The 22,124-nt window shown below is 43.0% G+C and overlaps 1 protein-coding gene across 5 annotated transcripts in view; it reads right to left on the bottom strand.

Moving 5' to 3' along the window:
• The window catches only part of ncor1 (nuclear receptor corepressor 1), a 59,047-nt gene that overhangs the window by 2,588 nt on the left and 34,335 nt on the right, over nt 1-22,124 (bottom strand). For 2 of the 5 annotated variants that reach the window (XM_039776727.1, XM_039776731.1), the window contains 28 exons: nt 18,673-18,809; nt 18,468-18,588; nt 16,874-17,306; nt 16,636-16,759; nt 16,055-16,232; nt 15,243-15,410; nt 13,358-13,524; nt 11,724-11,838; nt 10,787-10,872; nt 10,477-10,645; nt 9,860-9,985; nt 8,312-8,395; nt 7,962-8,209; nt 7,380-7,686; nt 6,826-7,053; nt 6,409-6,606; nt 5,819-5,968; nt 4,811-4,963; nt 3,648-3,810; nt 2,981-3,459; nt 2,634-2,750; nt 2,103-2,254; nt 1,771-1,988; nt 1,544-1,687; nt 893-1,038; nt 679-732; nt 381-584; nt 101-277 (listed from right to left, as the gene is read on the bottom strand). In XM_039776727.1, the coding sequence (XP_039632661.1) occupies nt 101-277; nt 381-584; nt 679-732; nt 893-1,038; nt 1,544-1,687; nt 1,771-1,988; nt 2,103-2,254; nt 2,634-2,750; nt 2,981-3,459; nt 3,648-3,810; nt 4,811-4,963; nt 5,819-5,968; nt 6,409-6,606; nt 6,826-7,053; nt 7,380-7,686; nt 7,962-8,209; nt 8,312-8,395; nt 9,860-9,985; nt 10,477-10,645; nt 10,787-10,872; nt 11,724-11,838; nt 13,358-13,524; nt 15,243-15,410; nt 16,055-16,232; nt 16,636-16,759; nt 16,874-17,306; nt 18,468-18,588; nt 18,673-18,809 (5,046 nt within the window). The remainder of the gene's footprint in view (nt 1-100; nt 278-380; nt 585-678; nt 733-892; nt 1,039-1,543; nt 1,688-1,770; nt 1,989-2,102; nt 2,255-2,633; nt 2,751-2,980; nt 3,460-3,647; nt 3,811-4,810; nt 4,964-5,818; nt 5,969-6,408; nt 6,607-6,825; nt 7,054-7,379; nt 7,687-7,961; nt 8,210-8,311; nt 8,396-9,859; nt 9,986-10,476; nt 10,646-10,786; nt 10,873-11,723; nt 11,839-13,357; nt 13,525-15,242; nt 15,411-16,054; nt 16,233-16,635; nt 16,760-16,873; nt 17,307-18,467; nt 18,589-18,672; nt 18,810-22,124) is intronic. The other 3 variants (XM_039776728.1, XM_039776729.1, XM_039776730.1) reach the window with 3 other exon arrangements.

The raw sequence follows: 22,124 nt of genomic DNA, 5'->3' as shown, positions 1-22,124 counted from the left end.
ATTTCTTTTTCTTTTTTTTTAAGATTCCAGGTATTTCTTTCTACAATTTTACCAGGAGACTAATTTTGTAGACACTGACAGCAGGGGCTGGACAGCTCACCTGTGGATGAGGGTCTGTCGTCCCAGCTCCATTGGGGCTGGGCTTGGGCTTGTCTGTGATAATCTCCCTCGGAGTGGACGGAGGACACTGAGGAGGGACGCTCCCCTCCAGCGTAGGCCTGACCCAGGTTAGGTGACTTGGATTTCCGGCTATTGGCTTTGCCCTGCTTCTGCTTTCCTGTATATATATAAAAAAAAAAAAAAAATTGTAAATCAGCAACATGTTAAACGTAACAACTGCCCGAACAATGTGCAATTTTGCGAATGTAATTCGTTCCTACCCATACTGGGTGACCGGTTAGCCTCCTGGCGGGCTTCACTGCCTGTGCAGGGTGTGTTGTTGATGGCACCCTGAGCCCCTAGTCCTCCCTGGTGCTCTTCCGGTTTCTCCTCCAAGTTGCCCATCAAGGCTTTGCGGATGATGTCCTCCAGGCCCAGGTTACTGGCTGGGTCACTAAACGAGTGATTCCTGGTGTTGATGCTGCCTACAATCCACAACACAACAAAACATACAATGAGAAATGAAACATCAACTAGATTGCACCGTGAAGTGTTTGAGCGAGATTCACTGCTACTTACTGGAGCTTGTAACAGCAGGCAAGTTGAAAATCTCTGTGCCTGGTTGCGCGTTTCCTGCAATTTTTAGCAGTTGAAAAAAAAATTATGTCTGACATGAGGAGTTAATTAATTACTCACAAATGTCTGGCATGCACACATATTAACAAAGCTTGTTCCATCATTTGATGCATGCGTGTTAGTTTGAGGGAAGAGGATAAGTAAAGACAACACTTACCAACATCAGAATCACCGGCACCAGAGTTGGAGTTCAACTTACGAAAGATCTCCTGCTTCTTGGATTTCACCATTGGCGAGGTGTTCTCCAGCTTGGTGAAGAAGGAAGGCAGATAGCTGACACTCCCCGGGGACCGTGAGTCAGTCCTTGATCCAGACAAAGGGTAAAAAGTCAAATAGCAAATAGGGGTAACTGGGGCAACAAGCTATTTGCACAAGGCACTTTCAACCTCACTGGGATGTCAAACAACTGCTGGAGGTTGCTTGCCTGCTGGCATCCATACAAGATCCATACAACTGATTTACAGACTGATACAGTCAGACATCAAATGTCAGGGCGCTAACAGAAAACTAACTTTAGCAATGTGTAGATTAAGTGTAGAAATATTGGTTATTTAATATTTACAACATTATTACAGCTGACAAGACATTTATATCTAAATACATATAGGTTATTATTATTTTTATTATTTAATTGTAATCAACTTCTATTGTAACTAACTTTTAAATTGTGTCAGTTACTATATTCCTACAATGTTAATTTAAATATAAAAACTGGTTCTTAATCCATTTTAAGCTATTAAGAGATGTACTGGCTTGTGGGGCCAAACACTTCGAACTATCATGCATCCAAACTGTGGAGATCCCGTACCGGATCTCGGCGTTGTCAGCCTCTCGCCTCTGGGGGGGAGGCCCGACCACCTCCTGTTTGTCCACGCCTTGGTAGCTCTGTGGTGGAGAGATGGGTTCATAGTTCTCCATCTGCCTGCCGCCTCGCTCTGGAGATTTTCCAGGCCTAGACAGGGAGCAGAGAGAGACAAATGTTAAACAGAGGATCAGAGACTGATTACTGTGGGGTTAACTGGCTGGTCCATGTACCTGGCTCTGGGCTTGTCAGGGGCATTCTCTGGGGAAACTCTGCTGGAGGATCTCTGGTGGTGTGGGGCCTGGACCTGATTCTCAGGACTGTAGCGGCTGGACACCTTGGCTCGCCCTGAAGAGGACACGGGTGCCATCACGCTCTGGAATGTGGCCGAAGCTGAGGAGGAGACAGGAGGAGGGTCCTGATTCCGGGCGAAGTCCTGGGTTATGATATGCTGCAAGACAGGGAGTGACCATATTAAACAGGTTAGTTAGGTATAATAGGTTGATGTACATGGTAAATCTGGTATGTACAGCATTACTTTTTTAGATTCTCTAGCATTTCTTACCGAAATGTGGTCTGCCAAGGTCATGACCCGGTGAGTCTTGGGGACCTGGGAGTAGCTGTCAATCTGGGAAGAGGGGGGCTGCTGGGGACTCGGCTGTGGTGGCTCCCCTGATGGCCGGTAACGACTTATGTCGTAGGCCCTCATGCCAGCTGCTGAAGGTTGACAAGGGACAGAGCGTTGTTGTTTTGGAGAGAGAGTCAGGGTGAGATGCAGAGAGATAAAACAGGGATGAGCTAATACACTGTATGCCAACAAATGGTCTACATGTGTTTGCAGGTGACAGGAATAACTTTAAGCGGTGAAGCAACTGGTGCAGAGGAATGGTGCCTGACCGTCTCAAATGACAAGGTCAGTGGGTTATGTCATTTAAGTTATGATACGTTTACTCCACTTGCCAAGCAGCAACATTTTGCCTTCACAGCCAAATCTTTGACCTGAGGCACAACATTTTTAAATAAATCAAAAAATTATTCAGTATACTACTTTTTCCAAATATTATATGCTCCAACTGAGTTGTTTGTGTGTTCATACCTGCTGCCTGTTGTTGTCCTTCCTCTGGTTTGTCCTGTTGTGGTTGGACTGGTGAACTAGCAGGACTAATCACCTCAATGGCTCCTCCACCGGTGTTGTCGTATCGACTGGATGACACTGCAGGGTAACAAGTATGGAAAGAGTTACTATTTGTGCTAAGCAAAGGACACAATATTAAGGTTTGGTCATGCTCTACTCTAAGCAAAAGATTACATTTAAGGTTTAACTCCTATGTGCGCTAGACCACTTAACTAACTGGTGATGTCACTGTGTTGCAGAGCACTTATGAGCTGTTGAAATAATATCAGCCATCTCCTGATCAACATGCATCCAACACGCACACTCACAGCTGCTGGAGGAGTCAGAGCTCTGAGAGCCTCGCTCTCGTGAGTCTTTGTCCGAGGCTATCTGCCGTGTGATGATGACATCGATGAAGTTAGCAGCTGTGATGGTCGTCTTTCCTCGAGTCCGAAGCTCCTCTTCGATGCGGGACTTTGAGGTCGGATGGCCCTTATCCTTAACCCCAACTCCAGGGCCCTCAGAGTAAGCTGGATGGGGTTTACCTCCTGGCAGAGACATAGCACCATAGGGTGACTGCATGGATCGCCTTTCTGCCTCCTGCTGTTCGGAGATGCTGGCTGCTCGCCGAGCTGCAGCCGACGTAGACATGTCGTCATCCCGCTCATGCTTGTTTTCCTTCATCTTGGTCACGTCCATCTGTGGGGCAGAGACTGCAGCATCCACCAGAGCAGCCAGAGCATCAGCTGCAGTACTGTAGCGAGAGCTACTCTGTGCTGCTGCTGCTGTCGCTGCTGCTGAATGGGGCCTGAAGCGAAAATTAAAAGATGAAGGCATCAACCATATTTCCTGACAGATGGGCAGAATGGACGGAAAAGACATGTTGTTTGTCCGACAAGTCTACTGTCCAGACTTTTAATGAAGACATATCTCACACACACACACACACACACACACGAGCTTATGTAAATGCAGAGTTAGAATTTTGAGACTTACATTAGAGAGGTGATGACACTCTTGCCCTGGAAGATGCTAGGCCTCTGCTGCTGCTGCTGCTGCTGCTGCTGCTGAACCACTACATCCTGCTGTGTCCTGAGCGAGGGAGAAGGGGAATGCAGATAACCTCGACTCCCTGGCCGGCCTGGTTGCTCTGATACACCTGATACACACACAAACATGAAACATTGTAACACTAGGTTTCAAAATGAAGTGCCCAAGAGCAATAGCTGTCCAAAACGTATGACAGTATTAAGCTACTCTATTTATGTTATATATAAAAAAAGTTTAGCATACCCAGTAACAGACATTAACTTTTTTTTTTACCATTGTGCCCATATTGTTGTGCATTATAATCTGATAAAAACATTCTTAAAGACCACAGCCTTAATAATATAAAACAAATTCTGCAGTGTAGAGTAAGTAATTATACAGGATGATACAGAGTAAGTGAATAGACAGGATGTCGTTGGACCACAGGAAGAATAGTCTTCACTATGGTAATGACTAATGGGGATCCTTAAACTATAAACAACAATATACAGGATGTGCTACGTTTAACAAATTATATCAATGAAACATAAGAAAACTGAGTTTATGTTCAGTGACTGTCACTTTGACGATATTTTGTCTGGGCAAACCCAATTTCAAAGACAAAGAAATGTTGGTTTCTCTATTTGTGTTCTATTCAATCTTTGTTTTTCCCTCCATGTCATACTGCTACGACCAGCTGCTCTCTGCACATCCCCTTTCAGACTGGGGTCAGCCTGTCGGCAGCCTTCACAAACTCCTCCTGGCCTGGGCTAAAATCAATCTAATGCTGCCATGCTCACTCTACAGCGAATAGCAAATTAGTTTAATATTATTGGTGTTTAAATTTATCTACGTAACAGACTACCCTACTACTTGTAGTATGACTAAGATATGTGCGAGTAGGTGGGCAAAAGAGAGAACATTTATCAGGTACTTATTTTGGGTTATGCAATTCTATGTCTTAGCACTGATTTGTATGGAACCGATGATGACTAATGACACCAGTCTCATATGAATTGGTAAATGCTTGCCCAGTAGAGCGGATTGACACAGATTTCCTTTATTAACAGCATAAAAAGATAATGATTTTGAGATTTTCATAACTTTTAAACAGCAACAAAACAACTCACCTCCGCGGATGTATTCGTTGGTTCTCTCCCGCTCTCGCATTTCTCGCTCCCGCTCCCTCTTTTTCTCTTTCTCCTGCTGCTCTCGGTCACGCTCCCTCTCCCGTTCCCTCTCTGCACTGGCAGCGGCTGCAGCAGCAAGGTGGGCTTGGTGGCCTGAGGACAGCGCACACACACTCACACTTAATACACATACTACACACAGGGTCTCGGCAGGATGGATCAGGCTTCCTTTAGACATCTGAAACAAATGGCCTTGCAGACAAGTTCTGAATCTATCATATCACAATCATGGTGATATTCTGTCTCAGAAAGGAATATTACAATATTTACCATTTCAGAAAAACACATGAGTGAAACAGGGTTCATTAAGGTGCAGCTTTAGTTGCATATACACTTAAAACGTTTTTAGACTTAATTTGAATGAAACAAACTTAGCATTACTTTGCAAAAAGAAGACCAAATCACTTGTCGCTTGGACTGAGCTCAACACCATTTTCAATGGCTCTAAAATGTTTTAAGGCTTACTTTAGCGAATTGGAGTCTATATATTACAACAGTGTTGAGTTTATATACATTACAGAGAATCAACTGCAGTCACAAAAACAAACTTGACCATTCAAAGATGAGCAGGTAATAAACAATTTAATTCAAACTGATTTTTGATGTATACCTACAAGTGTCTGCACTATGATCTGCGCCCCACCTTGCAGTTTTACCCCTGATCATGTGTAGGCGGCTTAAGAATGATCTACTGAGGAGCAGAATTTCTTAAGGTAAAAAAGGAAATCACTCTATTGCCGTGCAATAGTCAGAGAAATTTGTGAGAAATCCCTCCCAGTGCGATTGCGGTAAGACTCAACTTGATCCGTCACTGGACAAGCAGAACTGACCTTTGACCCCTCAGGTCAGCGCAGGGGTGCACGCTTTCAGAGGTGTGAGGGAAAATGAAGATCGTGGCAGGGAAGATAGGGGAACACGTGTAGGGATGGGAAAGGGAGGGGTCCTCACCTGGCGATATGGAGGTTGGGTTGAAAGCCCTAAGAGGGAAAGGGGGCTGAGCTCCAGGGAGGTAGGCGATGCGTTCCAAAGTGGGAGTACCTGTTCCCCCAGGGTGAGGCAACAGGATAGTTGGAGGCATCTGGGCTAGATCAATAATCCCTTTTACAGACAGAAGCAAAGGGCCAACGGTGAACAACAAGAACTGATCCATCAATTTCTGAATGTATGAACACCGTATACATTTAGCTGTAACCCATCACCTTCATCTGACAGTGCTCACAAATACAGATTGACCAGTAAGCAACAGGGCTGCAAAGGGAGTGGAATAGTGGTCAACTTGTAAGAGGCAACCACTCAGCAAATGGAGATTTGGATGACCGTACCCAATGGATAAATTGAGTAGTAGCCGAATCAGTTGCAGCCCCAATATTAAGAGCAAATCAGCTAAATTTGACTAGGTCATTTGCTTCTGGGTGTCTGGAAAAGGTAGCCACTACTTCACAAGCGCATAGTCTGCATACTACAGCCCCTCCTGCCCACGGCCTCTCCCCTGCCTTCTGTGGCAGGTAATGGGAGGGTCAGCTGGTAAAGGTCCATACCTCGAGCTCCAGCTGCGTAAGGCATAGCGATGGGCTGTTCCCGTGGTGACAACCCTCGGGCCATGTCAGGTCGGATGACTTGCATCTGCTGGGAAGTGATATAATCGTTGAGGATTGTCTGCCGCGTGTTCTCCATGGTGTACAGCTGGTAGGTGTTGTGGTAGCCTGTTGGAGATGGCTGCCTGGGGAACATGAATGCTGTAGCAGATGACAGGAGAAAAAAAAACAACATATGAACAGACGGCTCACAGATACTGATCGCAACTACTGACGTCAATAGCTGAAAGAGATCCTGGCCATGTAGTGCCTATGAATTAGAGGGCCTGAGTTGCTTTCGTCAATTTACTCAGAATTAAGGCTATTATTGTTCAGTTTGTAGTTATGCTGGAAACAGTGGAAAGGACTTAAACACTGTACCAGGATCCAGCACTCTGTGAAAGGCCATGGCGGGGTCGAGATGTGGAGGCAGGTGGGCTCGGAAAACTTCCCCAGGACCAACAGGCCGGTGGTGGGGCTCAAAGGGGCTGTGAGAGGCTACAGGGTCACCACCCAACACTGGGGACTTGGCTGGGACACTGTCCCTCTGTGTCGGGGTCATGGCACTCTTTCTTTCATGTGCAGCAGATTTCGCAGAGCTAACAACACCTTTGTAGGAGAGAGAAACACACATGGCTCATCTAATAAGTTCATGCTTGATTAAGTTAATATCATCTCATGACAGTATTTCTGTCACAGAAAACAAAATCAGGAATAAACGTTTATCACATGCCCTCAGCACTGGGTGCACATTAGGTATTACTTTGAATATGCTTATTCTAGCAAATAAGATGACCTGCTTTAGCAAGATAACAAAAATCTAATTACATTTTGTGTAACTCTATAATTGTTGTATTTATATCATTGGACAAGTGATGCATGGCTGAGAACCTGAAGTTCCATAGTTTGTGAATAAAAAAAGTTACGGAAAATACCCTCTGGTGTACGTCCCAACATGGGTGATCCTCTGGAAACGGGATTGGTGCTGTAGTTAACAGGCGTCCTGCGAGCGTTGGCGTCCTCATACATGCTTGGGCTAAGCTGGGATTTGCCGGCCTCCTGGTGTGTGGAGCGCAGGACAGAGGCGGTGGAGTTGACCACAGTGTGGCGTACTGCCTTGCTCTCCTCGTATTTGGCTCGTTCCATGGCCTCGAGCTGAGGCATGCTGTGGGGATGCTTAGACGGACTGGTTATGAGGGACTTGACATTGTGCTTGATAGTAGACTGGTTGAGAGGGTGAATCTAGTAAATGAAAGTAACAACAACAACAACAACAGGTCAGTCATAAATTCATTACCAATATAATTGGTCCACTGTGTACATTTGTTGATTCAATATAAAAAAAAAAATAAAAAAAAAATAATAAAAACAAAAAAAGGTATAAGGTTTAATAAACCCCCTACGTAAAAGCAATTATTTGGCAATTTGTTCACTGAACAGATCTAAAAAGGATGGCAGTAGTAAATGCTGTTCACAAAATAATTCTGGTCTGCCCTTCAAAAGTCAAAGTGTCTTACCTGAGACATGCCCTCAATAACTCTCCTGTCTGACAGTTCAGGGGTCTTGCAGATGTCCTGGCCAGACTGATCTTGTCTGGGGATTTCGTGAATGGAGCGTCCCATCTCTTTGATAGTATTGACTCCCTCGTAGGGCTTGCCCTTGCCAATACCCCCTTCAAAGGAGCGGATTGGTGGGCTTTCTAGCTTTATCTGTTTTCCATATTTCATGGCATCTTCATAAGTCTCTGCGGCGGTTCTAGGTGTTCCTGGGGAAGATTTGAAAAGTATTTCAGCCTTTTCTCATTATTTGATGCTACTAGTAACAGTGAATGATCTATGGGAATGTGTCAAGCTTTACAATTAGCTACCTTGCATGATGGATCCTGTGATCAATGGTCTTTCCTTAGAATCTCCATGTAGACCTTCTCTGGGCAAGGCTCTGCTAATCAACCCTGAGAAACAAACAAGCACAATCACTATCCTGATACAGTAAAAACAAACGAGGACACATTAATCCAGTACCACCTAGTTTTAAATCCGGTCCTAAGTGATCCGATCACAAGGGGACAGCCTTAGGTACGTTAGTTCACACCTGGCAGTAGAATGTGTCTCCACGTGTGTCTTGGGTGTCCACTTGTGATCGGATCTTACTTCCCTGCTCCATATGCAAATAAACACCAATATGAATTCCGTTTGTATACAGGCTGGTTGTGTGTGAGTGTAAATGTCAGTTGTTACTCTCACATAAATCATACATTAGAAACGTCATAAAAAAAGTGCAGGCTACAGTCTGTCTGTGTGCTCTGCGAGGCGGAGTTATGTGTGTAACATTTACATTTTATGAGGCTAAAAATAAGATGTCTACCGTCGGTCTCCGGGACCTGTGCCGCAGAGAAAGAGTTTTTTTTGTCTCTGTGTTCAGCTCGTCGTTCTTTGGTAGCTTCTAATTCAATCTCTGTTGTTTGAAGTTCAGTTTCTATATCTGCTTTATTTTAGTTTTTTTTAATTTTGTTTCATGGTCGCTTATAGGAGTAGTGTTAAGTTACTGTTGATGAAGACCCAACATTTTGCTGCTTGATAAGCTTTTAAATAACAAAATAACAGGGGACTTTTATCGATATTAAGAAATTAAACCATCCAACATTTTACAGCCGCTCCTTTGGACACTCAGATTTGTCAGCTTCTAAAAAGCAACAGCAGAAGTTGCAATGTAAAAACAGGAATGTCTGTAGTAATATCCTACATATTTGTGAATTTGGATATGTTTTATGAAACTAGAAACCAGGTTATTGTTCTCCAGGGACCTCTGTTCTGCCAACACGGCTGACTTTTCCAGGCAACCGCGGGGCACAGAGCTCCAGACAGCTGGGGATATAGGAGCAGGCAGCACTTGAACAAAAACATTGACACAACACCGACAGTATAAAACATCCAAAACACACAATTCACTCTCAGAGGTTTCTGCTAGGGCTATACGATATGAGGAAAATAGATTTTTTTTTTATTATTTTGACTGATATTGCAATTGCAATATGATTCATGATATTGGAGGGAATGATAATTTTTGTATCACTCATTTTCAGCGAAAAATATTAAAATTAAAAACATTTTAAATAATTTTATTATTTTTGCAATTTGGATATTGCAGTAGTCCATATTGCGATTTGGATACAATTGAGATTAATTGTGTAGCCCTAGTTTCTGCAACATGAGAAATATTTTGCACACTGCTAAAAGAATGTGGCCACCTCTGAATGTGGGCTGAGTGATCGGCTGTCAATGTGTCTTCTATGTGTCCTGGATGCATTCACACCTGAACTTAGAGCTGTCCACTTGTGATCGGATCACTGAGGACAGATTTTAATTCCAGGTGAAAACGGGGTGATAGTGTACACTCATTAACACACAAGCAATACCCTCGAATGGAGCTCCTTCCCTGCCAGGGTGTCCCCTGCTCATGGGTCCCTCCATCATGTCGTACGTGCGTTTCATCTCATGGCCTGATCTGGGGCTGCGGGTGTTTTCCCTGGGGTTCTTGATAGCTTTTGGAGACAAAAATACATGATCAAGAAAGTGTTTGTTTGGTAAAGGAATAATCAACAATTATTTGGTGTATCATAGGGCTGTAACGATACATGTATTCGTCCCAAACTGTTTCCATATAGCATATTCGGATGGTTATGCAACATTGGTGCTGTACGCCCTGTGACCCAAACATGTCAAATAGTCTATTAATGTTGACTACTCACACACATGGAACAGAAATTCTGGAGCGCGAGTTTTACCCAGAAAGTTTTTGCAGCGCCTAATGTCTAATAATATTGCTGTGGATATTCAACCACATTTAGTCATAGAGAATACCTAATTAAAGCATTAAATGTTCATACTTTTCAAAATAAATACTTAAATAAATATTTTTTTTTCCGTTGTACAGAAAACATACCAAACTATGACCCCAAAACCGAGGTAGATACCGAACCGTGAATTTTGTGTACCGTTACACCCCTAGTGTATCAACAATCAAAGCACTTACCATCATAAGAGAGGATGTGACCACTCTTGCCTTCATAGATGACATGACCCTTAGACAGCTGTTCTCCCCTTGCCTTGTCTTGGCTGCTCAGGTCCTCTGTGGCCAACTTTGTAATTGTGCCCTTCAGGAGGTCAGCAGCAATGCTGGACTGTGGCAGGGCTGGTGTGCCCTATTTTTTAGAACAGAGCAAAGATATAATGCAACATAAAAGGCAAAAACACATTAAATATATGCCCAATGAAAAAAATGTCGTTGTTTATCCATTCACAGCTTCTATCATGTAATAATTACCCTTCATCCATTTTATTACCTGAGTGATTGATCCTCTCATAGTCAGACCCTCACCCATCTTTGCTGGGTTGACTCTGCCATCCTGTATGGATGGAACTGCAGCTCCTGGAGAGTTACACAGAGGAAAAAAAGAAGAGTTATTTCATGTATGGTTAGTGTCATCTAGTTGAAGTGAAGCTTAAGTTTGACTTTGGCAGTAATACCAGTTTGAGTGTCTAGATTTAAATTTTAGTATATTTCCACATATGTCTTTAATTGTCCTAAAAATAACATATAACATTAAATGCAATGAGATATTAAGAGTGAGCTTGTCAGTATTTGAAACTTAACACAACATATTTATCAATGCTCTGGCAATGTATTCATTAATCTGTAATGAGCATCCACCATAATGCATTTGGTTCGCCTCGGTTAGTAATGTGTGCTACTTCGGTTGTGACCGAGGCTAAACATAAAGTAGCGAGATGTAAAATAAGTATGAAGGAGAGGAATAGCTTTTTCACACAATGATTACAGCTTCAAGGAAGAGTAAATGCTGCAGTTCAGGTTCAATGAAAGGAAAGACAACTCTGGTTTACAATGTTCATGTGATCTCAAATAAAAAGGTTATTCTGATTGCCATGTTCTTTCTCTCTTTTTGGGAGAATGGATGCTATTTTCACAGATTTACTTTTTAATCATCACAACAGCTGGCAAAAAGCATGCAGGAGGATTTAATGTTTACCATTAGTGATATATCTATTTTTAATGTTTGACAGTGAATTGCAAAAAAAAAACATTATACAATAAAAAAAAAAAAAACTTGCTTTAGCTAAATGTTATGATGTAGAGAGATAAAACCTTACAGCATTCAATATATATTAAAAATCGAAGGGGTCATTAAACTAGGTGGGGTTGTGACTGTCTAAACCTGCATACAAGCCTTCTCTTAGTAATGGGACAGTCTGTCTTCCTACCAGGCTTGTTAGGATCCTGCTGCCGAGGCAGACCCAGAGAAATGGAGCCCACATTGCTCTTAGTCCCCTCTGGCCCATAGACCGCATGGGATGGCAGATATGTTCCAGGAGTTCCCTGGAAAAGCAGGAACAAAGAACACATTTTAAGGTCAGGTCAGGTCAGTGTCCATGAAAATAAGTAAGTGGTGTCAAGTGAGGTTGATAGTCTTTTATGTATTACAGTTGATAACAGCTAATGAATATTCCCTGACTAATACACATTTTAGGCCTGGCAACTCAGGATACAGCTGTGCTGATTGTAACAAAGAGATCACAGTGTAAGCATTATGACACACAAGACACAGGAAGCCCTTTTCATTTCTGTAGGGCTAAGCTACTGAAAAACCCGTAATGCATGTATTGAGAGTCAACAAGCTGTACACTGAAAAAGGACATTTACTGTTGTTGTTGCTGCTGCAACAAATGTAAATTTGTTTCAAACAGAATAATTCTTCCTGGCAAGTTCAAAATGGATGAGAAATTGATTACAGTCATTCAAAGTTTCTCTTCAACTTTTCTTTATGACTGAAAAACAGTCTCGAAAATAATACTAAAAAGGCTGAAGGAGTGGGATTTTCCTAAAAAAACAACAAACAATGTATATACTCTTCCAAAAAATGTCTGTATCGGGACGTTTCTGGGCATCAGCCTTTGAACGCTGGGTGTGTAGCCCCCAGCCACAGCGTGCAGGGTGTGAGGGTTGGACTCTATAAAAACTTGGCGACAAGGTGCCAGATCTTAAGCACACATGCAAGAGGAAGCTTTGAAAATGACAGACCGCGCTGAAAAAAACCTGCAAGTATAGCGAGGCAAATTGCCAAGTGGTCAAAGCTCGCTCCAAAACTAGAGTGAATCTGGGGTTGAATCAACCCGCTAGTGAGCACTGAAGGAGAGGACGGGGATGAAGAGCGACATGAAGTGGGGCACGTGCTTCTGGTGTCGTTGAGTCGGGGCAAACGTTGAGTCCGACTCATTCTGCCTTTAAAGAACTTCTGCATCCATTGCTGAGTTGCATCCATTTCGGTGGCCCTGATCTACGGTAATTCTATTGCAAATGGTGTGTCTTTAATTTATGCTCCCTAATGAGCACTCAAGACACTGATGGTCCCAAAACAATGAATAAAAAAAATACAAGATTTTCTAAAATACTGTAGTGTAGCTTCCTGGGTCAAAGCCTCTGAGATACTCATAATAGTCAACCGAAATGCTTGCGATATATACCCAGCGTTTGTGCTGTCAAGCTGACTCAGTCATCCCAACAAAATGTTACTATTAAGGTTCAGGTTTGAGGTCTGGGTTTGACTCTGCTCCACTGTTTTAATTTAGTACTAAGACTAACTTACAATGTTACTACAATTCGTTGGGTAATTTATTTGGGAGAGAATAACTTACAAGAAGATAGATCTTTTATAAGGATGGAATAACTTGACACATACTAACACTTGTCTTGTCTACGGTGTTACACTCCACAGGGAACATTTACAGTAGGGTTAGTCTTCTATATGGTGTGAATGTCAGAGGTATGGAAAACTAAGAATAGGGTTGCTACACTGGGTCCAGTACAGTACAATAGACCAATCCCATGGGTGTCTTACCTGGGAGATGGAGCCTCCTTGAATGAAGGATGGCTTGTCCGTGGGCTTGGTGGTTGGAATGAGTGGAGGAGGAGAGGGAATGTTGGGAGGTCGACTGGGTCTGCTGAATGTCACGCGGACTCCATCTGCCATACTCTGGACCAGTTGGTTGGGGGCAGGGTGGAGGACTGGTGGGAATATGAAAAAAATAATCAGAGATGACGGTTTACTGGCCAACATTTGAGCATCACAAACATACATTTGAGCATCATAAACATACATAAAACAGCAAAGTAGCGACAACTTTTTTGCATTCAAAAATCAGCTCACACAGTAACCTAGATCAATCCTCTAAAAGGTTTCTGCCTGCCAGACACCACAACTTTATCCCACCCAACATAAGGGTTCCATTATGCTCCATTTCCATCAAAGACTCCATGATAAAATATTCATTCATTCTGGCAGACTCCAGTGAGTGGTGAAGTAAGCACTGAAGACCTCAGTTAATAGCCAGTCCTCAACTCGAGGTAACCTTGGTCCATGCCTGCTGTCTGCTTTACCATCTCCTGGGAAAGCAGAGTAGACAAAATGGATCACGACACACAAAACCGTGAGTAACCTCCATGCAGGGAGCGCGCCTCATGCTCTGCACTCCACAAAATCAAAAATGGAAATGGTGTGAGAGCTCCATGGACGTCACCATGGCTCATACAGGGCCAGACAAGGAAACAAGCAGCTCCATGACGAATTTCTAAATCCTTGTTGCAGGGAGACTGTGTCCAACATTAACATTTATGCTGCAGTTAACCATGAGGGACAACCGAATTTGTCAGGGTATGAGAAATTTGTTTGCCCCGATTGACAAATAAAAAAGCCATTGTAGTCGAACTACCAAAGTCCAAATGTCATTTCCATATCAACATCAGCTGTAGACATTTTCACAGGAAATGTTTTCCATGCAACCTAATTTGGTAGCCTGCATAAAACTGGTGATGATGGCAGTGACTCACACACCACCTCAGCCTCTTTTTGAGACAAGAATGTAGGACAAGGGCCAAGATTAGGGGTGAAAGAAATGTGCTAGTGTTTTCTTTGTGCACTGGTGGTGGACAGACAAAAAATATCTCTGACTCATGCATAGACATTTTCGCTGCAGTTATAAAATCACCAACCTACTCTCTAGTATGTCATTATACCCGAAAGAGCTGGCTCATGCTTGTTTAACTGCTACTGTAGCGGTACACGAGTACAAGCACACAGTGCATTTCCCCTGTGCCGGGATACAGGCTCTGCGTGGCCTCAAACTAACATATCCATTATGCTACCTATAGACCAAATCATCGTGACGTTGCACTAACAAAAAAATTGCTTCTGTGTAGACAAATATGAGATATGTGAAATCTGCAAACTTGTTTATTTCGGTTGTAATTTTCAACGTTAAAAGATGTATAGTTAAACACAGTGGTCTGACCTATCTGACATTTCTGCTGTGCTTATTTTCTATACTATGTTGTTTTGCTCATGTCTTTAATAAACCAAAACTAGCATTACGAACACCAACATTTCACCGCTGGGCGGTCTAACTGCTAGTTTGGGTGGTGCCATTTTCTTTAGTCTGTGGCCCAACAGTTAAATTAGGTCTCCAACCTAATGTTAGTGAATCTCATAAGATCCGTAAGAGTAAAAAAATATGGATATCAATACATACTGAAATATAAGAGTGGCTCAAACTAAGTATACTGCATTTCAACCCAAACTTCATTCTTTTGCCAACAGAGTCAGATAAGTGCCTCCGCTGTCAAACACACAAGACTCAATGGGAGTCAGCTAAGGCTAGTTTGTATTAGCAAGGTAAGGTGGGAGGCAAAAACGGAGGGAAGGAGGAGGTGAACATGTGTGCTTTTACCTGGTGGCACACTGTAGCGGGAGGCATTGGGGGCGTTGGGGTCAGGCTGGGGTGAGGCCTTGCTCAGCTCCCTAGGGGAGAGCCTGTAGGGAGAGCCTGGCCGGCCAGAATGGACCTCCTGGTCCAGAGCCAGCTTCATGTCATAAGGCATGTAGGGTAAGGGCTTACCTGCAGTACACAGGCATAAGGACAAATGGAAGACAACCACTATTAAAACAAGAACTTGAAGCCGGTGAGCATTGCGCTGACCTAGAATGGACAGCCCTGTACAACTAACACCGCCAGCTGGACACACACCCACGGAAACCTATGTAATAAATATCTTGGTGTCAAAGCTCAGCAGCTTACAGAGAGCTGCTCTACTCTTCACAGCACTCTCACTAAAAGCTGCTAAAAGCTTTGCAAAACCAAGGCATAATGTAGTCTGCAAAGTGACTTTACCACTCTCCCTTCCGAAGCTAAGAGGCTGAACTATGTCTGACTGTCCAGAGGCAGCAAGTGTCCTACACTGACACGCTTGAGTCATACAATTTCAAAAAAACACCAAAGCCCCCTTCTTCATCCAAAGGCATTCCAAGAGGGGCACCAATGCAGATTTCAGCTTGCATCGAATGTAAAAAAGGGTCAGCTAACTTTTTGTCTTGGTGCAGATCACCCTTTAACATTTGCTTTTTTGGAAACTGAACAAAAATGAATGTGGCCTATAAATGCATTAGCTATTAAGAGTCCACTGTTAGCAGCGATAGCAGGGGACAAGGCTGAGGAGCGATGAAAAGGAAGAAGGAGAATGAGGACAGATGTTGTTCTCTTACCATCTCTGTCTATTACGGTGGGGCTGCGGGTGTTGAAGGGCGGTCTGCGCTCCAGGTCTCCCTGATCCTGCCTCTGCTTCTCCTCTTGGTGTGCTGACTCGTGCACTGCTTTGATCTGGTGTTGCAACATAGCAAAGCCACTGATGGGCACACCACCGGGGCCAAAAGGACCATGCACCTAGATAGGTGAAGGAGGGAAAAGGTCCAGATGAATTAAAATTCCAGATATGAAGCAAATGAGATATTGACCAATTTGTCTGAGCACTGAAGCATTGTACAGAGAGCACTGACCAAACTTAAGAACCTTTGCTTTCAAAAGGAACTTAAAAGTAAGACTCTTTACATCTCACACTTAAATCAAGACCTTGGTAGATATATGATCTAGATTTACAATTCACATCGTTATCACAGGACACAATGGAACTATCAAGTACATACAACACAAAAATTAAAAGGCTGACAGTATAAACACCAATACTTTCTGATCGTATCACACTGCTCGCAATGACTGATGTGGGAAATGTGGGCATGCTTTCAACCAGCTGCCTGCCTCAGTGAATAAACCTGAAACTGTGACTAACCATAGGTGGGATGGTAGCTGCCCGATGCTGCATCTGCTGGATGTTGAGTTGGGTTTGCTTGGGTGAGGACACCAGCACTGAGCCTGGAGGGTTGAGCAGTGTAGGCCTTTCCATGGAGAATATTCTGCAGAGGCACAAAGCAAAAAAATGTATATGTTACACTCAAAACCATAACCATGTTGTGCTCTTGTAAACCACAATTATGTACACTACACAACATGACAAAATGAAAACCCACCTCTGTCTTTCGGGCTCTGCTTCCACATCCTCGTCAGCACTGCAGGTGGCGCTGGAGTCATTATCTGAGTTGATCTCCCCATGCCTCTCGCCATGATCTCCCTTTTCTCCTCTCTCCTTAAGCTCAGGCTCCATCTTGACCTGAATCTCTCCAGTCTTCATGTCCAGATCCTGAGGTTCAGTTTTGGGATGCACTGAGCCTGCATAGGAAGTCATCCTGGCCTTTTCCTCCTGAGATCCAGTCTCACTCTCTGGGCTTTTCTCTTCCTTGACACAGAGTCCTCCGTATAAGGGCTCCAGGGCCTTTCCATTACTGGCCTGACCTTTGTCCTGGTCAGAGCAATGAGCATCTCCTGCAGTGCGGTCTGCTCTCTTGGAGTCGGTAGACTGAGAGGGGGAGGGAGCACTCTCTGTATCTGAGCTGTTGTCACCGCCTGTGGAAGCGTAAGAGGATGAATTAGTACATATCAAGCAATGCATTAAATTCATTGAAACTCACAAGACTTTTAAGCCCATTTCCATGCCTTTTAGGAATAAAATGAAAACGAAAAAAAATGTAGGCCTGTCACGACATACATTTACCTACTTTACCTACTAACTGTGTAAACATACTGTTGGTCAAAACAAGACCGGAACAAACTGCACATTTTAAGTGATAAAAAGATTAATTCATATCTGAAAAGCATACATCCTCAAGATAGAAACTGTGTTTTAAAAAAAAATCTGCCTGTGTCTGTTGGTTTGCATATTGTCTACCGCTGCAGTTGTTGCCATGGTAATGGTAGTCCAGATGGTATGTCTATGCAAAAACACTTTGCAGATGATTATATGTATCAAACCAAAATCATTGAAGAAGTATCACTAAACATCCAAATGACAAACGGCTATCCTGCTTTGTAAATTACATACAAGTCTGCTGAGCAACAAAAAGGACTAATTGAATCACTTTGCTGTTAAGAAAACAAAATGCTGATTTTACAAACCACCCCTATTCAGTACTAATTAGGCAACATTCTGAATAATCTATACGTCGCACGCTATCTTTATCAAAGATAAGGACCTCTGGAGAGCAAGGAGACAGGCAGGCTTGCTGGATCAAACAAGTGGACCGGCCCCTTGTGTTCAAAGAGCAGGCTTTGTTGAGTCTTCAAAGCCAAGAATTGTTATGCAACAGGCGCCCATGTACTCAGAATTAGTTCATATTCTCTCTCTCTCTCTCTCTCTCTCTCTCTCTCTCTCTCTCTCTCTCTCAGCACATTGCCATCAACTTAAATGAAATCCTTGCATGACCATTCAGAGCACATTTTTAATCAGGATTCCCATCTTTTTGCACTGTACTTATCACTACTTCCTTTCTCTCCATACCCTCTTTACTTAACACTTGACCACACACACACACACACACACACACACACACACACACACACAAAGCTCAACAACTCGTAGGCAAGGGCTCAAATTTGATAGAGAAACTTATCAGCTTGCTGTGTATCCTTCACCCAGGTTGCCCTAGGACTCAGACAAACAGGAAAAAAGTCCAAAACAAATGTGTGAGTAAAGAAGAGCATATGCTTCCTATCATTCATCTCACTGACCTTCACTGTCATCTGCGTTGTCGTCATCATCATCATCATCTTCATCATCGTCATCATCATCAGGTGACACAGTGGCTAGACCTTCACCTTGAGACCTATCAGCACGAGCCCGCCGTGTGTCCTGCGAAACAGAAAAAGTTGCATTTTGCATTCATACATTCAACACAACAGTTCAATAACAGAAATCAGACAACAAATAGCTTACCTGCTTATGCTGCTGGAGCAGGTTGTCCAGGTTGTGACGTCTCTTGTAATTGAAATAGAAATTCTTGCACTGTGCCTCACTTTTGGTGCCCACCATTTTGGCAATGGCTGTCCAGTTTCGCCCATGCTCAACTAGCCCTGGTGCAGGACAAAGAGAGACAATTCAGCATTAAAAATGTGCAGCCTTTAAACGCTTGAAAGAATACAAATTAGAAGATTAGATTAGAAGATTATATATTTGACTAAATACAATAATTGTATGCACTGTTTCAATCTAAAAAGGAACAGCAGAGTGGTATAGCTAAGCCACCAAAGCCAGATTTGATATTATACTACATATTTTTCAATTAGGCTGTATCGGTGCCATTACTATGGTTCAAGAAGATGATGCATTCTTAACATTCTCTCTCTAGAGTGAAAAGCTGCTGCAGTTGTCATTATTACTGAACCTTTTGTTTTGCTGCAAAATGACACTTTACTCTGTTGCTATGGTTTGCTGATGGTCTTTCCCATCCTGATTAACGCTGAGCTGTGCACACAATCAGCTTTGACGGTCCAACTAAACTTTGAAACTACTCTGCCAAGCTGCAGTGATCTGGAAGACTGCCATTTACCTTTGACATTAGAACTTCTCTTCTCTAAATCCTGTAACCCCTGTGACCTCCCCTCCCCCCCAAGCCCTACTGCGATGAGGGACTCTGGCAGCTTGATAAATCACCCCAGAGCTAAACACAAAGCCCCATTGCTGCTCCAGCTAAATGAGGGAATGGGGTCATTAGGACTGTTCACAGTGACTCGTCTTATTTAGAGTTGCTTAAACTTGCAGACAATCGAGAAATGTTAGGCAGGAAGGTCTTGTCTGTATTTTGAAAGAAACGGTAAACACCTACAGACAGCGCATACCAAACATCCGAGGAAAAACACATATATCAAGGTAGCCTTCTTTGTTTGTCTGCATGTAGTCAGTGAGGATAGATATATCAGGGCTTCAGACAAAGATGCTTGCTGCAAGTACATCATTTGGACAAAATAACTAAAACACCCTACACTAAAATCCATAAAATACAACAGCGCCACAAACACTTACCTTAAAGATTACCACAGAAGTTAATTTACTGCTCTCTTACAACTTAAACAGAAATTGAACGTTATAAGCTTCACAAAGGTGGCCTTTGGAGTTATCCCCTTAAAACGTTTATAATACTTATATTCGTCGTGCCAAGTATCTACCAAAACAAGAACTTGAAATTAAGATCAGATAACTTCTTCTTTGTTTGGTCATGTGACAAATGTAACTGTGAAGACGGTTGAGCAACCAAGTGTAAATTTATCTCAAGACATTTAGGTTAAGGTCCAGGTGCCACAACTTAAAAGAAATATTTATTGTCGAGTGTGTTGTGTGCAGTGCTCAGCTATGCTATGAAACAGTTCGGAGCATTTTTAACAGTGAAGATTCTTTGGAGGATCATGTGTGAGAGCCATTTATGCATATTTTTATAGCTAGATGAAGTTGCCATAGTGGACAAAACCAGGGTAATGACAATGATCAGCCATCTTAAAAACACCAGTATTAGACCATAAGGTCTAATTCATAGATTCATAAGCTGTCCTCTAGCCTCTAAGTGCTCTAGACAGAGGCCGCGTTTCCACCTGGTATTAAAATCCGATACGAGTTATTTGATCACAAGGGGACAGTGTGTGTTCCCAGCTGGCATGCGTCTCCAAATGAGTCTTGAGTGACCACTTGCGAACGGATCTCACTTCGCTGTTCTATATGCAAATAAAAACGTAAATAATTTTTGTTTGCACATACAAAAACGGCAACACACAACCAACAGTATAATAATAACATCCAAAACACACAATTCACTCTCAGTGGTTTCTGCGACATGAGAAATACTTTGAATTTGTACATAGTTTCGCTCACAGTTGAGTAGGAGGTCCTTAATGTGAACATGGACACATACGCGTACACGCTGCTAAAAGAATGTGGCCATATGTAGCCTAAACCAATACACATGTGGTCTGAGTGATCGGATATCAACGCGTCCTGGGTGCATTCCCACCTTTACTTAGAGCTGTCCACTTGTGATCGGATCACGGAGGGTGGATTTTATTCCCAGGTGGAAATGGGTTCTTAGAGGTGAACTGGCAGCATAGCATAAAAGTGATTTCTTGTGCTTTGCCATGTGACTAGAGGAGGTCGTGCAGGTCTCTTTTAGGTACTAATCCACAGACATATCTGAATGCCTGAGGAGATCACAGCAGCAATGTATTTTTTGTTAAGAGGGAAGCAAATCTCTAAGAGGGTCTTAATTCAGCCACATTAATCCCTTTATTTACTCCCCCAGTCTACTGGTCTTGGCACTCAGGGAACTCTACGTAAGAGCCTATACCAACATAGCCGGAGAAAAGGAGGGAGAGGGGGGGCACACTACCCACAATGGCACATGACCTGACTAATAACTGCAGTGGTGCAGTCGGAGACCAGACACAGTATGCAACAAACATTTTAAAGACCCAAGTAACTTTAAATTCTTTAAATTGCTTCAGAAACAAAGTTTCACCTCTTGCTCTGCTGCACATACATTTATTTTAAATAGCGTGTTCTTGTAGGTAACAAAAATGTGGTTCAAGACAATTAAAAGTAGAAGGAGGCCTTATTTTGTTTTAAAAAGTTAATATGAAACGGGGAAACAAAGCCTACGTTAACCATTTCTGCATCAGCTTCCAGACCATGTTCAGGTTGGCACAGGGAGACTTTGTTTTGTCTCCAGGGCCGAAGTTGATGCTTACGTCGGGCCTCAGCCCTTCAGTTTACCCAGCAGTTGCGAAGCAAGACACGTGAACTTTACTTGGGCCCTGAAGAGCTGCAGCATTTATTCAGAGAGACAAACCTAAACTGTACATTTACTACCACTAGACAACTTTACCGTTAATTTCTTCTCTGCTCCGATTGCCAGCACCTGTCTGCACTGAGTTTAGCTACTATCACTCTCTCTCGGCCACACACTCGCTATACTCGCACTACGCAAGGAGATATTCCTGAACGGACCCACGCTACTCTTATAAACGCCATGCTTCCATTCAAACATTTTTATGTGAATTATCTAGGTAGAAAAGCTGGATGGAAGCGACAACCCCAGCATAACTTTCCCCAGAGCTGTCAAAAACACGGCTTCATGTGTAAGGGAGACTGGCTGCTATTAATCAAGGAGATCCGCTATCAGCACCTCTTTATTATCATCTAGCTTCGGAAAGCAAAAAATATGGTCTCACATGAGCTGAAACATAAGAACATGCCCAACAACACTAAGGTCTAGACAGACAAGCTCTCTTTTTCCTTGTTTTTCTTTCTGACTTTGGAAACTTGTGCTCAGGTAGACACTTTATTTACCCAGCAGACGGCAGAAACACCTAATTCATAAGTTGTTGCCAAATTTGTAACATTGG

This window comes from Perca fluviatilis, chromosome 16, assembly GCF_010015445.1.
Source record: "Perca fluviatilis chromosome 16, GENO_Pfluv_1.0, whole genome shotgun sequence".
In the NCBI taxonomy this organism is placed as follows: Eukaryota; Metazoa; Chordata; class Actinopteri; order Perciformes; family Percidae; genus Perca; species Perca fluviatilis.
The sequence above is the reverse complement of the archived record's forward strand: the minus strand, read 5'-3'. Positions and strand labels throughout refer to the sequence as shown.